The sequence below is a fragment of the Emys orbicularis genome, chromosome 8 (genome assembly GCF_028017835.1).
Source record: "Emys orbicularis isolate rEmyOrb1 chromosome 8, rEmyOrb1.hap1, whole genome shotgun sequence".
Lineage (NCBI taxonomy): Eukaryota > Metazoa > Chordata > Testudines > Emydidae > Emys > Emys orbicularis.
Window position 1 is genome coordinate 66057739 of NC_088690.1, and position 18100 is coordinate 66075838.

An 18100-nucleotide genomic window follows, 5' to 3' on the forward strand; every position below is an offset into this window, starting at 1 on the left:
AGAAGGTGTGAGTAACAGTAGAGAGAAATTAGTATTGGGGAAATTAAGTTTAGGTTTTGTAATGACCCAACCACTCCCAGTCTTTATTCAGGCCTAATCTGATGGTATCTAGTTTGCAAATAAATGGACACAAATCTGACATCAGGAATCATAACATTCAAAAAGCAGTAGGAGAACACTTCAGTCTCTCTGGTCACTCAATAACAGACCTCAGAGTGGCAATTCTTCAACAAAAAAACTCCAAAAACAGACTCCAACGTGAAGCTGCAGAACTGGAATTAATTTGCAAACTGGGTCAACGGGGGAAACTCTCCTGTCGACTTACCTTATGCTTCTCGTTCCGGTGGAGTACTGGAGTCGATGGGAGAGTAATCGGCGGTTGATTTAGTGGGTGTAAGACCCACTAAATTGACCCCCGGTGGATTGATTGCCACGCGTCGATCCCCCGGTAAGTGGAAATAAGCCCTTAGTATGTTAATGAGTAGGGCCCTACCAAATTCAGTCAGTTTTGGTAAATTTCATGGTCATAGGATTTTAAAAATCGTAAATTTCATGATTTCAGCTATTTAAATCTAAAATTTCATGGTGTTGTAATTGTAGGGTCCTGACCCAAAAAGGAATCGTGGCGGGGTCGGAAGGTTATTGTAGGGGGGGTTGCAGTCCTGCTACCCTCACTTCTGCACTGCTGCTGGTGGTGGTGCTGCCTTCAGAGTTGGGCAGCTGGAGAGTGGTGGCTGCTGGCCAGGAGCCCATCTCTGTAGGCATAGCTGCTGCCAGCAGCAGTGCAGAAATAAGGATGGCATGGTATGGTATTGCTTCGCTTACTTCTGCGCTTCTGCTTGCAGAGCTGGGCCCTCAGTCAGCAGCCACCACTCTTCGGCCGCCCAGCTCTGAAGGCAGCAGTGCAGAAGTAAGGGTGGCATGGTATAGTATTGCCACTCTTCTGCACTGCTGCTGGCAGGGCGCTGCCTTCAGATCTGGGTATCCGGCTAACAGCCACCACTCTCCAGCCGTCCAGCTCTGAAGGCAGCGCAGAAGTAAGGATGGCAATACTCCAACCTGCCCCTAAAATAACCTTGTGACCCCCTGCAATTTTTCCCTGTTGGGTCAGGACCCCCAATTTGAGAAATGCTCATCTTCCCCGTGAAATCTGTATAGTATACGGTAAAAGCACACACAAGACCAGATTTCATGGGGGGAGACCAGATTTCACAGTCTTTGACGCCTTTTTCATGGCCGTGAATTTGGTGGGGCCCTATTAATGAGCCACCAACCTCAGTGCGCTGATAGAACCAACTTAATTCTCTCCCTGCAGGTTCAACAGCTGGTAACAGGGTGGGCTGCTTTAAGTGAACATTGCCTGCCTGTTTCAGACTTACAGAGCTCTTCTTCTCTAGACTGCTGGATTGAGGCCAGGCCTGGTCAGTAGTGATTTGAAAACTGTTACTGTCCGATTGCTGACCTACCTGAAATGAATTTAGTCTGTCTAGGTCAGGGGTGGGCAAACGTTTTGGCCCGAGGGCCACATCTGCATATGGAAATTGTATGGTGGGCCATGAATGCTCACGAAATTGGGGTTTGGGGTATGGGAGGGGGTGTGGGCTCTGGCTGGGGGTGGAGGCTCTGGGGTGGGGCCAGAAATGAGGAGTTCAGGTGCGGGAAGGGGATCCGGGCTGGGGTAGGGGTTTGGAGTGTGTAGGGGGGTGAGGGCTCCAGCTGGAGGTATGGGCTCTGGGTGGGGCTGGGGATGAGGGGTTAGGGGTGCAGGAGGGTGCTCTGGGCTGGGACCAAGGGGTTCGGAGGGCGGGAGGGGGATCAGGGCTGGGGCAGGAGGTTGGAGTGCGGGAGGGGGTCAGGGGTGTAGGCTCCAGGCGATGATTACCTCAAGCAGCTCCCAGAAGCAGGGGCATGTCCCCTCTCCGGCTCCTACGCAGAGGCATAGCCAGGTGGCTCAGCACGCTGCCCTGTCCGCAGGCTCCACCCCTGCAGCTCCCATTGGCCATGGTTCCTGGAGCAGGGCAAGCCCCAGACCGTGTTTCCCAGTGGGAGCATGAGGGCCGGATTAAAATGTCTGGAGGGCCGGATGCGGCCCCCGGACTGTAGTTTGCCCACCCCTGGTCTAGGTCCTAGGGAAGTCAAGGAAGAGAGGGCCAACCTTATTGTAGTGTTGTTCAATGAGACAAAATTAATTATTCATTTGGGTTATGTGCTTGATTTTTGTTTTTTAGCTAGGAAAATATAAACATTTTTCAAAGGGAGGTCCAGTCCTTCCCAAGAGAATCAACAGATTTTCCCATTCCCGCCTATTTATTACCCCAGTGTCATTTGTCATAGATTGTCCGCTGAGGAGGGTAGATGCAACTGCTTCTGATACCTATCAGCACTGCTCAAGGATGACCTGAGATGCTTCCTCCGCACAGGAGCTGACTTTGTAGTGCTCTGTCTACTTCAGGAAAACCAGACATTTGGGTACCATGTTTAGTACTCAGAGCTGTGATATCCCCCATGGAAGTGCATAGTGATACCACAAGATTGGTCAATCCATTTTTAAGACTAAATATCAGAGCAAAATTGCTACACCCTTAACACTTGAATAGCATGTCCACAGCGCCTTATGTGCACCTGTGTATTGGGTTGTCACACTGGGGTTCTGCAGAGTCTCCTTTCTCCCTACCAATGCTTACTCCACTCCATGTAGAACTTGCAGTGGTTTTACTGCATTTTAGTCCTTCTTTGTTTGTTGAGGCGATGGTGGGTGCAAAATTTCAGCTTCCCTTTATGGAACTGGAAGATGTAAATTAACTTTGTGCCACCAATGTTCCACTTTTCTGGCATGTTTTCTAGCTCTGGCTGAATTTGGAGTGGATGGGTTAAGATATTTTAAGGATTGAGATGTTTTAAAATGCACCTCTAAAAACGTTCAGAAGCCATGTTTGTCCATTTGCTTTGCAAAGCAACATCACCGTTGATCAGAGACTGATAGCATAAGCTTTTCTGCAGTCTCAGCCTTTGGGGAGAACTGCAACAAAAGGTGCTAAATTTATAGTTGCAAACATTTTTCCACATTTTGTCAGCTATAACGGGCGTTGGGGCGCCTCATCCCCTTTTCAGTTGTCTTTGTTATTAATGAGTACAAGATATTCTCACTGCATACATATCAAAGCTATTGGCATTAATAGAGCTTATTATATGTGCACATTGAGGGAAATATACTTCGAAGTTTCAAACTTTGATGATTGACCATGAAGCAGACTTCGAATTGTTTGTATTTTGTCTGCTGCTGATGTTGGAGCAGGCTGAGATTGGAAGTCTTTGAGAAGTTTGCCACCGCCCCAGTGCATATCCATAAAAGTAAGCAGAGACCTCCATTTGATTGCATAACTCCATGCTTCTGTAGTAGACACTAGAAGTCCAAGCACTTTTTGAAGAATTTCTCCCAGAGCATTTTCAACCTCACTCCCAATCTTTCATAAGCAAGTAAAGGAAATCTTCTTGGGAAGAAATAGTGGAAATTTACATGAGTCCGCAGAGAGATTTGTATGGTTTGTATGAGATTTGCATTGTATGGTGTATGTAATCCAGTGAACCCTTTTCCTTTTAAATTCAGACTTGGGGAAGAAGCAGCTTTTACTGAACTATTCATAGTTTTATCAGAAAGCTCAGTGGACCTTTGTACTCATGCTTTCTTTAAACGACTCTGCTGCCCTGTCCTCTTCCTTCCATTTTACCACTTGAGTCCTGTTATCCCTCCCTAGTTTTCTTTTGCTCTCCATTTTTCCTGCATGATTTTCCTCTTAACCTTAGCATTGGTTTCCATACTCCCTTCTCTCTCTGCCATTCTTTCTTTTTGTTTCCCTTCTGTTCTCTCCAGTCAGTCTTGTTTTTCTTTCTCTGCATCCCAACCTCAGTTTTTCTTTCCTCTCTGCTCTTTGCTCCTTCCTTTCCTCCTCTGTTTCTCTTGTTCCTCTCCTCTGTTCCCTTGCCTTGATCTCTCTACTTCTCTGTTACTGCTTTTTTTTTCTTTGAAAGACCTCACTGTGATAAATTGGACCCTTCAGAAAGTCCCCTTCTCTGAAGGGTAAGGTTTCCAGAAGTCACTGACTGCTCCAGAGAGGAAGTATGGTCTGGTCCTAGCTCAAGATTCCTACTCCACAATTGATCTCCCAGATCTAAAAAATTTGCAGTATCAGAGCAGTGAAAGCAACCATCCCTTTTATCCCTTTTGTTTTTTGTATGGGTTTTCGCAATGTGTTTCTACACTGCAAGCAAATGGTATCAAGATCACACATCTGTTATTCAACCTTATACTTTATAGTATATATACATGAGGATAATCCTTAGGCTTCTCTTTTCCCTCCAAGCCCTCTCCCCCACAAAATTCATTCTATTCTATGTTGCATTTTTCTTGTGGTCATCAGAACCTGTGGAAATTATATTCCAAATTTGTCAATGACTGAAAAGCGAACCTTTTATTGGTAGAGCAGTTTTTTAGTCAAAAGAATGAATTTAGAAACCGAATTGTGTTTGGTGAATGAGTGACGGGCAATTAATACATGTCTTTTGATTTACAATCCTGTACAGGTGATCCGGAAAGGCTGGCTCACCATCAACAATATCGGCATCATGAAAGGGGGGTCCAAGGAATACTGGTTTGTTCTGACAGCAGAAAGCTTGTCCTGGTATAAAGATGATGAGGTAAAGACACAGTTCCTTTGCAGACATCAGTCACTCTGATATTCATTCACAGCTTCTAATGTTAAGATTTTAACTTTGTTTATACTGAACTTGCATTTAGTATGTATTTTCTCTTGTAATCTAATTTAGCACTTTCTTAGAGTAATCCCCGCTCTTGCAGTTCTCAATATTTCTTCTGCTTTAAGATCCTACTGAAATTTCTCTACAAACTTTAGGAACACTAATTATTTACTCTAGATCTTTAACACTTACTTCTTTTAAAATAGTCAAGAGAATATATTAGACTTTTCTGGTTGCTATTAGCTGTTTCACTTGGATTTCATTACAGTTAATATGTAAGTTAGTCATAAAGTGTCAAGTTGTTTTTCCCATCATCATCATTTCATCCTGGAGTTTCTTTGCAGACACTGGGAACAGTGCAGTATTACCAGTCATTCTTGTCTGTGGCTTGTTCTTCCATCAAGCCCAGCCTGGTCACATCAATGCATATGATGTCCTGCCATCTAGTTGGTTGTCCGCTTCTAGGTTACGGTAACCTTGGTTGTGTTTGCTTTTTCTTATGATTGTTATTCCCATAAGCAATTAAAATTAGATATATTTTGTAATACAGCTGGGCTTTTGCCTAATGTTATGAAAGGTCTAAAATGAAGTGGAAAAATTTCTAGTAGTGTTAACTTGAGTTTTGAATTTGCGGTACTGATGATCAGATAAAGGTACCTTGGTAAGGAATACAATCGTTAATATGAATGAATTTGTAGTTAACAAGGAAGAGCTAAAGAAGGACATTCCTATAATACGATATTCAGACTGCTCCCTCCTTTGAACCAGTTAGATAGCTTTGAATATTGACCTGTTGCAATCCAGCCTGCTTAGGTGTGATCATTGGATTGCTAATGATCTCAACAGTGATATAGAGATATTAGAAAAATGTTTTTGCCTCCATGCTTGTGGATGTAAAACTACCTAAATATCCAGGTTTACATTTTGGAACTGCCTCCCCCCCCACACACACACTCTACAATAGTCCTGTTCTTAATTTTTCTTAAATAAAAGGTTAACTATGGGACTCTTTGTTCTGCATTTGAATGTCTTCAATTTAAAATTAGTAGGGTTGACTGAACATTTTCCATCAACCTTATTTTCAAGTGAAAAACAGGTTTTCAATTACATGAAAATTTTCAGTGTGTGCTTTCTTCATATGTTGTATTTTCATCTGAAACTGTAACTTTTCAGCCAAAGACCAAAATGTTTTCAAATTTTAGCAGTTTTCAGTTGAAAAGATTTTGGGTGTTTCTGAAGAAAATTTGATTTTTGGCAGGGGGAAAATATTTTTCTAGCAAGCTTTGAAAAGTCAGTTTCCAACGTTTGTCTTGCTCGTTGTTGTTGTTATTGTCACTGTTATTGCCTCCCTTAATTTTTTTGTTTTCACTTTATTAATATTGTACTTCAGCATCCTTGCTTCTAGACACACTGGGTAGAGATCTTACAATGTAGATTCTTTACATATAACATTGTGTCAGGGCCCGGCTCCTGCAACCACTGAGTGTAGTGCTTGCTACCCAGGGGTGGCTCCAGGCACCAGCACACCAAGCGTGTGCCTGGGGCGGCAAGCCGCGGGGGGCGGCCTGCCAGTCGCGGTGAGGGCGGCAGTCAGGCTGCCTTCGGTGGCATGCCTACGGGAGGTCCGCCGGTCCCGCGATTTCGGCGGCAATTCGGCGGCAGGTACTCCGAAGGTGCAGGACTGGCGGACCTCCCGCAGGCGCGCCGCCAAAAGCTGCCTGACTGCCGTGCTTGGGGTGGCAAAATACATAGAGCCGCCCCTGTTGCTACCACAAGTAATGACTTTAGTAGTAGTGTTTGCAGGAGCTGGTCCTTATTTTGGGATGGATTCTTCTAAGAAATTCTACTGTTAACTAACAAGTCAGCTCTTTATGCAGAACATGAATTAAGACTGTAGCCATGTAGGAAAGTATATATTCAGAAGTTATTAGACCCCTTAAGTTGTCTTTGAAGGCTATGATTCATTTTTATTGAAGCTGATGAGACTGGACTGAAAATGTAATACCCAATTTAATGTATTTTTAAACATCTTAAGTAATGTATGTTTGCAGGTTGCAGCCAGGTTGGTCCGAGGGTGTGAGAGAGATGAGGTAAGTGTGGTAATATCTCTTATTGGACTAGCTTATGTTTGTGGAAGGGTCCAGCTTTCGAGCTGAGGAAGAGCTTTTTAAAGCTTGAAAGTTTACCCTGTCCACCTACAGAAGTTGGTCCAATAAAAGATATTGCCTCACTTACCTTGTCCTGTAAGTCACATATAGCATTCACATTTTCAATTTCCTAATACTTTATAGGAGGTGAATTCAGTACATTTCAGACTTGATTATGGAGCAAATCTTGTGACTATTTTAGCTATTTAAAACACAGTAAAGTTGTTTTTTATAAGGTAAGTAGAGATATTTCTCATATCAGGTTTAAATGGCCTAGGTTAATATTTAGGAAGGATATTGCTTGTTAATTATAATTGAGGGAGTGGACTTGAAGACAGATTTACTGTTTTCTGCAGTTTGTTCTTATGAACTAATCATAATGACAGATGAGAGAAGCAGGAAATTTTTTGCCTTCACTGATTTTATTCCGCCTTGACAATGACTGATAATAAATATATTTTTTTATTCTTTCTGTTAAGAGATAAAGGTCTGGGTTATTTTGTGGTCTAAATCTTAATAAAAGAACATTATCTCACTGCCTGTACTCATTGCTGTTAGCCCATCCTTCCCCTACCATTCTCTTGAAAGAGCATTCTTCAGGGGAATTGAAACCTTTCTTTAAAACAAGCATGCAAATAAGAAAGGGACATGCTTTTAGGAGGCCACTGTTAAAATCCTATTTCTATATTATAATACACCTCTACCTCGATATAACGCTGTCCTCGGGAGCCAAAAAATCTTACCGCGTTATAGGTGAAACCGCATTATATCAAACTTGTTTTGATCCCCCGGAGCACTGCTGCATCTGAAGAAGTGGGTTGTAGCCCACGAAAGCTTATGCTCTAATAAATTTGTTAGTCTCTAAGGTGCCACAAGTACTCCTGTTATTTTTGCTGATACAGACTAACACGGCTGCTACTCTGAAACCTGCTTTACCACGTTATATCAGAATTCGTGTTATATCGGGTCACGTTATATCGGGGTAGAGGTGTATGTATTCTTTTATATGAGTTACTGGTAACAAGACTGGTAACCTATGGCTGTATTTTTCAAAAAAGTCAATGAAAAAATTACGGACCTAACTTAAACTGGCAAAAGCAGGAGTTTTAAATGCTAAAATTTCCACTCTGTCTATAACTTGTCATCCTCTGCTTAGATATTATAGCACACACACAAAAGAGGTCATACACTATTGTGAGATCCCTAGAAGATCCATGTATGACAGATAAGATGAAGATGAGCAAGGCTAACCTGGAATTTCTTTGCCTTTGATTAAGACTTATAGGAAAGTATCTTCAGTGTAAACATATAATTCTCATTAACGTCAGCAGTTGTTACATACATGCTTGAAAAGAAGATCATTGTTAATAAATCAGAGGAAAGGAATTGAGGACTACAGTGGAAACTTATGAGAAGGCAGTTTTGTCTTCAAAATATTGCTGGGATGTTGTTTGGGTTACTTTATTATGAACAGCATTCAAGAAATCAAACTTATGGGTGTTTTTATGAATGTGCAAGTTTGAAAACAGGCATATTCTTGTATGGCATTTTAAAAATTTCTTTGAAGAAAAAAGAGTGGTAGTTAATACTCTAATCATAATGTAGAAGTTACTGAAAGTCCTACAGACCAAAATTCTGCATTGCATCATGGGGAAATTCTGTTGTCTTTGACTTGTGGTAACAAATCACTTGTTTGGTTAATGATGACGCCAAAATTTCTCTGTGGAACTCTATAGTTTTGCATTATATGTCAGCTTACTCTTTATTCTTATTATACAGTAGGCCTTGGCATATTATTGAAATATAGTGCGGTGAAATTAACCAGTCTCACTAAGTGCTGTCTCGGGTACTTAGAAGCGCCTTAAAGATGATTGGGAATTCTTGAGTCTTCTATTTGTGTTCAGTGGGAGGCTTCAGAGTTCCTGAAAACACTTTTGGAAGTGTCTGCTGCTGTACTGCATTAATCTAGACTGCTAACTCAGCTAGAGCCTGAGAACTTGTGAAGAGTACTGAGCTCCCTGCTTGTTCGATGTTTCATGAGAATAGTTAAAATTGAGGAGGTGACCATTGTGGTAATTAAACGTCTAGCAGCCTTCTTCACAAGAGCAGGAGATGTTAGCTCTGGTTTCCTGGACAAATTGTTATGCTTCCCTAAGCTTCCTCTTTAGTTTCAAATGGATATGGTATTTGTCATTTCCTGTCCTAAACTATTGATTATGGTTGCTGTGTGCTATTGTATTTCACCCTAAGGCAGGTGGTCTTCAGCAATGTATGAAATGATGTCTGTATTTAGGGATTTGAATTGTGACTATGCTCTGCACAGATGAGCACTATGAAAGCACATAAGGACGTCACTACCCCTTGTGCCTCCTAAGCAGATGCCAGTCACTACTACAGTCCTTGCACATGCGTGAGCACAGTGACCATGTAAATCTAGTCTATGGCAGTGTTAACCTCTCCAGACGGGGTGGGGAGAAGGACCCATGGTCCCCCTATTGCCACACTAGACAGCAGAGCTGGCTGGCCAGGGAATCAGTGTACATTGCACCCATTAAGGAGTGTAGCAGCAGCTGTGCTCTCCCTGTGTGTCAGGGAGCTCTGAATGATATTGTGCCTTCTTGAGGTACAGTGCCTGCTGGGACAATGTAGTTGTGCAGCTCCTCTAATGTAGGCATGTGCCCATAAGGAACTATACTGTCCATGCTTTGTATAGTTTGGGACTTGTTTTGGGATGAAAGGCATCCTAAAAATGTAAGCAGGTATTGTCCTCTCCTGCTATTTGAAGAAGCTACCTTTTGTGCTTTATTTGTTGGCTGTGGGCCCTGTACTAAAGAATCCACGGTAGAATTTATTTTGAAGTAACTTACTTTGTCAAATAATGCATTTTCGTAATGGTGGATTTCATCATTGGTTGTCCCACTTGCATGGGCAAGCATAAAGCAATTTGTTTCTATGGATCTTTATTGATATTGTTTTGTTGCTGTTCAAATACGTGTACAGCATTTTTAATCTTAATGATTGTTAAATGAGAATCAGAGGAATAAGGTCTTTTTGTACTCCTTGTGGAAACAAAAATATGAGTTTGATCAGTCTTCAAATACTAAAAAAAGTTTGTAGAAAGCAGAAGAACCTTGCTTGGGTGAATGACTGGAAGGTCCATTGTGAATTAGGCCCTGACCCTGCAAACACTGACTTGTATGCTTAAGGTTACTGAGATGAGTAATCCCATTGACTTTAAGGGGACTACTCACCTGTTTAAAGTTAAGTATGTGTAATAGTGTGTGTAGTTTTGGGGTCTTATTGAACAAGTGAGTGCAAAGTTAATGGGACCACTGAAATTTGACTTATTTCTTCCCTTTATTTACAAAATCTGTATTTTTTTTTTTTTTTTTGGTTTCGAAATCAAATGCTTCAGATTTTTAAGATAAAAATGCTGTCAACATTAGTGAATAAATGTGTATTATTAATTTAACTTACAGTTGAGCTACAGTAATAAAATAATGTGCGTCTTGTGATGGAGGAGAGAAAATGAGTGAGGAAGTGGATTTTTCATTGTTCCAGAAGGAAATAAATTCCCACATACTAAAGAGGGGAAAAATGTTCAGAAATCTTATGGTGTTCTTTTTAATAGCATTTACTAGCCAAAGAATAACTTCCTCCGTATGATCAGCATGTATACATTAATTTTGCATGACCTAATAAAATTCTAGTCATTCATGTGCTGTTATCAAAATATAAGTGAGAAATGTATTTCGTCTTCCCATTTGCAATGGTGCCGCAAAGCAGGATACAAATAAAATTCATGGTTAGTGAGTTAATCAGAACAACTAGGAAAAGAGTACTATAGAAAGCACAGTAAAAATTTCAGCAGTGGGTTTTATTGTATTTGATAGGCACCGTTCATTTTACTCGGGGTGGATTTCAATATGCTGACCAAGTTAATAATAAAAAGTACACATGAGTTAATTATTGAACCAGCAGACTTAAATCCAAAAGTGACTCTTTCCTGTAGCTCTTGGTGAAGATGCTATAGTCTGTCAGAGCTGCTCTCTCATTGGCTGGTTGTCATTCAGGCTGGGTTGTCATGTGACTGCCTGTCTGTGCCTGCTGTACAGGTGAGAGGATGTTCTGCACAGCAAGTGTAGACAGGCAGACACATGACAACTCCGTCCAGCCAGTCCCTTGGATCCATCAGGGGTCCTTTCCTCACCGGCTGATAAGAATCAGTCTGTACCATTCCAGATTTGGGGACTTTGTTGGGGGGAAACACACATAACAGAATTAAACTTTAAAACATTAGGGAGCTGTGGAACAAGTACAATGTTTGACTTTATTCAGAAAATATGTATTTTACATTAGTTATAATTGTGCTGACATGCATATGGGATAGGATTTCAACAGAATGGTCACATTTAACATTTTAAAAAGAACAATGATTTAAACCATGGTTTATTTTAAATCCAGTTCATACATGCATTTTCCCAGATACTGTACTTGCACAGCATGTAGTGATTTAACCAGATGTTTTTACTCTTCTTGGAAACACAGAAATACTGAAGTTCAAGATAAAGGATATGTTTATACAGTACATATTTTCGAGTAATAGATAAGTACCGTAAACTTAGATACTTGAAAACAAAACCAAATAATGCTGTATAGATGGAAGCAGCCATATGTAGAATGTCCCAATAAAGAATATTCTGGAAGGAAAGAGTGTGTGTGTGTGTGTGTGTGTGTGTGTGTGTGTGTGTGTGTGTGTGTGTGTAAAAATTTATGTGAGGCTTTTGCTTTGGTACAATCAAAAGGAGCATATTTCGCTAATATTTTGTTTAGCATATAATTTTAATTCCTATTTCTTTCAAAATGAGTACTTTCTATATGTGAAAACCAAAATAAAAGAGCAGTCCTGGGCTTAAAATATATGTCTTTCAATTAAATGTAGGTTATGCTACAAATAAAAAATGTGTAAACAAACACCTTTCCTACAAAAGGTGTTTCTTTGCTGAAATGTTATATATGTAAAGCACCAAAATACACTTAGTGAAATTTGACCTACATTTGAAATGCCTTTCAGTAAATTATTGATGTTGCCGTAATTTCAAAAGACATTTAAACCTCAAGCATTGGTTTCTACTAAAAGATTTTTAAAGAGAAAGCTACATCAACTTTTATACAAATTAAAGTACTGTTTTAAAATACTGTTCCTTAAATCATCATTGTTGTTCACTTCTTGCATGACAATCTCGTATATTTAGATGTTTTTAAAACATATGCTGTATTTAACTGAAAATTGGCCGTAAAAGGCCTGAATTTATCAAAGGCAAAAGCAAATATTTTACAATTTTAAAATATATTATATAAATAATTATACATTGTTACATTATATAATACATTTGATATTTCTATAAAGAAAACTGACACATCTATAGTTAATAGATCAGTTAGACTGGTGAGTCATAAATTTCAGATTTAAATTTAGCAAGTTGGAGTTAGGTCTATTTTTTTAAAACTAAAAATTACAATACATAAATAGCCAAGTCAGATATGACATATTATGTCTTAAGCCTTTTCCCATTCTAAGCCAATGTACATTTATTGTGGTAAAATACAATAGTTAAAAAAAATGAGTTTCAAGTGAAATTAGAATTCAGTACTTTTGTCCTCCTACAGCTTGACCATTTTAAAAGGAAACTTAAAGGATAAGATCATAATGTGGACTAATCAATTGCTTTCATGAAAAATAAGTGACATATCAGTTTTAAGAGCATTTCTGTACTTAGTGTTCCTTTGGTCATTGAAAGTTTCAACTGCTTTAGTATGTAGACTTGGTGCTAAAAATCTTTACATTGCGGGGAAAATTAGGCATGTTTGATTTGATATTGTGCTTTCTTGGAATGCCAAAACAATTGTGCAGTAAAAATATCCACTGGGAATCAATAACACAAGAGGATTAAAAACAAGAATGTGTAGGCCACATTAGCCTAGAATATGGATTAGTGTATATGAGCAGGTATTGGGGTGCCTGAGTGGGGGAGGAAGGTGTTATGGGAGGGTGGGAGATGAGTTGATTTGAATTTTCTAGTCAGTGATTATTGACCATACAAAGGTAGACTTCATCAACTAAAATGGACTAAGGGTTATAAATGTAGAGTTGATGCAAGGGTATTTTTGCTTTATATTAAGCAGTTCATTTAGGACTCCATAGGACTAGGCTGTTATGGTCAATTAATTAGTTATATGTTATTAAAGAGACACCCGTGGTATGTTTACAAAGATCTTGCGCTGAACTGCTAATAGTACTTCTAAAACGTGGCTAAAAATTTCTTTGTACAATATACCAAAGGGCACAAGTAAAATATATGATTCATTAGGTAAATATAGATTTTAAAGGTATTATGGAAGCACAGAAATATTTTGAATTACTAATAGTGAGTAAGGAAAAGAAAATTCACAGAGAGTAGGTTTATGTGCACATATATATTAAAATACCATTAATGAGTCTGATAACTGTCAATAGCTAGCAAATTCAGAGTTAAGACAGAAATGTATTTGTAACTCATCTTATGCATATTGCAACTACTACTAGCCTTTATCCAAGTGGGTGGTTTTAGATAGTTTATACCATGTAGCACAAAATGCAATACTAAGGCACATTGGAGTGAATTAAGAAGTTTTCCAACCTTAACTGTGGTATTTCCTGTCTCTTGCAGGTTAAAGCCTTAATGTTATTTTAACTTGGAATTTTCTATGCAGCACAGTTCTAGTAAGTAAAACCCTTTGCAAGTCATGGTGAAGGCTATGTTCTTGGAGAAGGAAAAGGTGGTATTCCTAAAAGGGAAGACTTCATCTAATTTTTTTTTAAAGACTAGAAATTGGATCCTCTTGGAAGTCTGTGTCTTTTTTATTTATTCTGCATTCCGATTAATATATTTGATTCCCCACCCCTATTCTCATCACCTTTTACCATTTAAAATATAGAGAAGTTTGAAAATGCTGGTATTTTACTTTTGTTGTTGTTGCTTATAATAGTTCCCACCAAGCAATGATACTTGGGTGGTCTGGAGAAAAGTGTGTGTATGTGCGCTGAGAAGGGGGAGAAGGCAGTATTTTTTAGTCTTCCAAAAATACTGACACATTAGCCCTAGGCAATGGGGGAGGGGGAACATACAACATACTGACAAAAGATTGAACAATATCTGTGACTCTCTTCCATTGTAAGAAACGTTTTGGTTTTTGCCTTTGGATGCCTTTGTTTGGATTTATATTTCACTTCTGTAAGGTCAAGAAATGGCTGCCTTCAATTCCTGTGTGGGTCTCCCTTTTTAAAATTAAGGGAGCAGTGTTCTAATCAGAAAGCTTGAAAATATTTCTTTCCCTACCCTCCCTCCATTGAATTTGGTTTGATGTAACAGATAAGGTGTTTGCTCTTAGAAAACAAAATAACTGATCTATCATACAGCAATATTGATCTGTTGGTGGTGAAATGGTTGTACATACTTTAATTTGCCATTTCTGTTGTTCTTTTTCTGTTAAAATCCGTCTTTTTTTTCTCACATCAGACTATCCATTGCATGCAACAGATTTGAGTACAGTATTGGATTGAATTAAACTATGTCCACACTGTAAATTTCCCACTGAACACGATTCATATTTCTCAGTCATCATAAACCTTGGTGTTTCATCCTTGTTCTTGTAGAATCTGTATATTGTGTGCGTGTATGAGTATTTTAAAACTGTACTTCATAAACTCATTCCCCCAAATAGTCTTTCACAATAAGTTTCAAATCAAGTGTTGGCAATAGAAAGAAAGAAACATACTTTTTCCTGACTGGTTAAGCTCAAGAAGAGTACGGTTACTCCATTCACAGAATGAAACTCTTTTGCTGTGCTGAAGTAGATATTTCCTTGCTCCTTAACAATACACTCTTTCTTTTCCTATCTATTGCTTTGTGTACTGCAATCTCCCTCCCTTTTCCCAAAACTCATGCCAGGGGTCGTCCCCACAACCACCTTCAGCCATACAGGCTAAAAATGTAACTTTGAGGAGGAGAGGTGGGAGTAAACACTTCCTAAATACAGAAAGATCATTTAACGTAAAGATTAATTCAAATAATAGACTAGAGAAGAGAAACACACCATTTCCATATGCCATTCATCATCTTTTCCTAATTACAGGAGTTGTCTCAGGCTTTTTTAATTTAACATTATTAGCGTAATTAAATGGTTCTCATTGAATAGATAAAAATTTTTCTTATTTGTGATTCTGGTCTGCAAACTCTGAAAGATGTAAAATTGACTATTAAAAAAAAAGGCAATAGCTTGCATAGAGCAATCTCTTTCCTTTGGAATTATAACTAAGTAAGTTTGTCTTAATGTAAACCAAATATTCTAAAACCTAAAATTATTCCTCCCATTTACAATATAAACTATAAAGCGTTGCAGAATTGCCATTCCTAAAACAACTCTCATGTGAGAAGTGAAAATAAGAGTTTAACATTTGTATGAATTCAGTTTCACTCCTTTGTCTTTTCATGTCTCTTCTGATTTTTCTGTTAATAAGTTTGCATTTACATGTGTTACTACTTTACTGATCAGGACTCTAAAATACAAGAATAAAATCCTTCTTGTCACACTGTAATCTGTTGTTAAAAAAATAATTTTTGCTCCAAAGATAATCATTTTTTGTGAAATAAAACCAAAGAAGCTGGGTAAAGAATTGTTTTTTAAGTTAAAATACAGTAGCTTAGATGGGATGGTAGGGGAAATGACAGCGAGAATTCTCACTGCATAAGCTATATGATAATCCATGTTGGGACTGTGAAGTTAATACTGCATGATAGCAGCTCCTCGGAAGGGTTTTATTGAGCTTTGAAAGAGCCCTGAGAAAGGTAATAATATATATATTTATAAAAATCACACAGCATCAAGGTTGCTTAAAAATCCCTACTTATACATATTGCAAAAAGAAATTGTAATGGAGTTATTTATAGTACTTTTGTTTGTGGTATACTCATTCAAAATCTTCCTATAAATAACAAGCATCATATAGAAGGGAATACTTTTGGGGGTATATTTTATTTTTATTTTTTTATTTTTTGGAGTTGCAGTAGTTTGTTACCAGTATTAACTATCTGGGAGCTGACTCTGAATTGCAACTGGTATCAAATTGCAGCCCAGACTTTTTGTATTATTCTCTCCATGGGGATTTCATTCAGCCTGAGGGCTTTTTTCCCCTACCAGGACAGCTGGAAACTCACCAAAGAAAACTTCTGCATTCGTTTACAAATTCCATTTTTATCAGTGGGAATTGAGACAAAGTAACTTATCATTATGAATGCAAGAAGAAATATCAGCAATGCGAAGTATAGACAAGAAAGCTGCAACCATAGTTTGGTGCTGGGCTTTTGTAAACAATGCACAAACATGTATTGTGAGATTAAAGGTTACTGGGTTTGTTTTTTCATTTATTGCTTTGCTATCTCAGTCTGTTCTCCTAGGGATGATATTCCTTGCCAGTCCAAGATTTCAATTTTCTAGCTGGCAAAAGCCTGGCAAGTGTCTTGCTATATTTAGCTGTCACTTTTTCTTATTTTTTAATTAGCATATATTGCATATATTTTTAAATATATAATGAAGCTTCAGCTTCATTTCAAATAGGACAAAACTGTAATTATGAGTGACCTTTTATAAATAAATATTTTAGAACGTGTACTATTAATATTCACACATTCTTTGCTAATATTTTTATCCCTTTAATGCAGAAATACTTTTGTTAAATTGTCATTTAAAATTACATAGCTCATAAGAGGTTATTCAGAATTCATATTTTAATCAATTTTTCTGAATTGTTTTTAATTGAGTTATACCTTACATATTCATAGCAATTGCTATAGTCTACAAAACTTAAATTTACCTTTTTAGATTGGGGACAAGTAAGCTTTATTTTTAAGTAAATACATGGAAATGACTGAACTTAGTTATGTTATGTATACCTCTCGATGTAATAGATATAGATATACCTCTCTTTTTCTTGCATACGTTTTAGTAAATCACCAGAGCTCCATCTGTCTTGCGGTGATGATTGGAAGAATGGGGGAGGGGGAAGTCACCTAGGTTCGCCAGGTCATAGGCCAGGTGTTCTTCCAAAGTAGGCCTTACCAGAATGTCTTCCCCGCATTATTCTGAAGTCCTCCTTTCTCACAGTGTCCCTTAGCGTTTCTTATTCCCTAGTGTGTAAAACCTGTGAAGAAAAATACTGTATATGAGATCTGAAAGGAGCAATAATGGTCTTCTCCTTGGCAATAGCAACTGGCGTCCCCCAAAGTCCATGTCGTTGCTTTCCCTTGCCCAGTCTAACCAATGTGCAGACTACTGTACAACAGCATTGTCCTGAACAGGTAGTCTGAACACTGGGGCGACGGAGCAGGATCTCCAGACGCTTCTATTTATTTATTTTAAATCCTCTTTTAGTCTTTGGGAAAAACTGCCTTCCTGCATCGGGGTTCTGCTCAGCTTCCCCTCAAACTCTGCAGCACTCACTGAAACACACTGAAGTGCTGTGATTTCCAGTCTTGACGTGGCACATTTGCAGCAGACTGGGGATCTGGCAATGAATTTAGGACCAGGAAAAGGGGGAGGGTTGGGCCTGAGAGTCCATATATGGGATGATGTCACCCTAGGGAGGTTTGGGTATGCACTGTGCCGCTGGTGAGACCGCTAGAATTGCCTGCTCTCAGACATGGGTCTGTGTATAAAATGGTACCAGATGTTTTAGTGTAATGTTAAGCAGTCATTTCATCTTCAGGCCAGATTTTTTTCCTCAACTGGGCAGGAAGTGGGCCCCACTATGGAAAAGCTGTAAAAAGTCAAGATGTACAGTTTCGCTGCAGCCAACGGAGAGCGAGTTAATGTAGAAACAAAACTTGCTGTTCTGTAAAGGCTGCAAAAACTAATTTGTGAAAAGAATTTCTTTTGAGAACCTAATGCAATATGCCAGTGCTTATTTTGATTCTCTTTAATGACTGCAGTTATGCTTTATATTTTGGTGTTTCAGACTAAGAAAAGGGCAAATAGGTTCTTTTCTTTCTTTCTTTCTTTTTTTCTTGGAACTGTCACTGGCATGCAGGCTGCTCTAGACTTGAACAGTAATTATAGCTACTTCCTGAAAGTGAAGCCCCCATGAAAAGTCTGGAGAAATG

General features: G+C 38.8%; 1 protein-coding gene across 1 annotated transcript in view; it reads left to right on the forward strand.

The window, feature by feature from the left end:
• The window catches only part of DNM3 (dynamin 3), a 353245-nt gene that overhangs the window by 167317 nt on the left and 167828 nt on the right, over positions 1-18100 (forward strand). The window contains exon 15 of the mRNA XM_065408897.1: positions 4582-4695. Within this exon, the coding sequence (XP_065264969.1) occupies positions 4582-4695 (114 nt within the window). The remainder of the gene's footprint in view (positions 1-4581; positions 4696-18100) is intronic.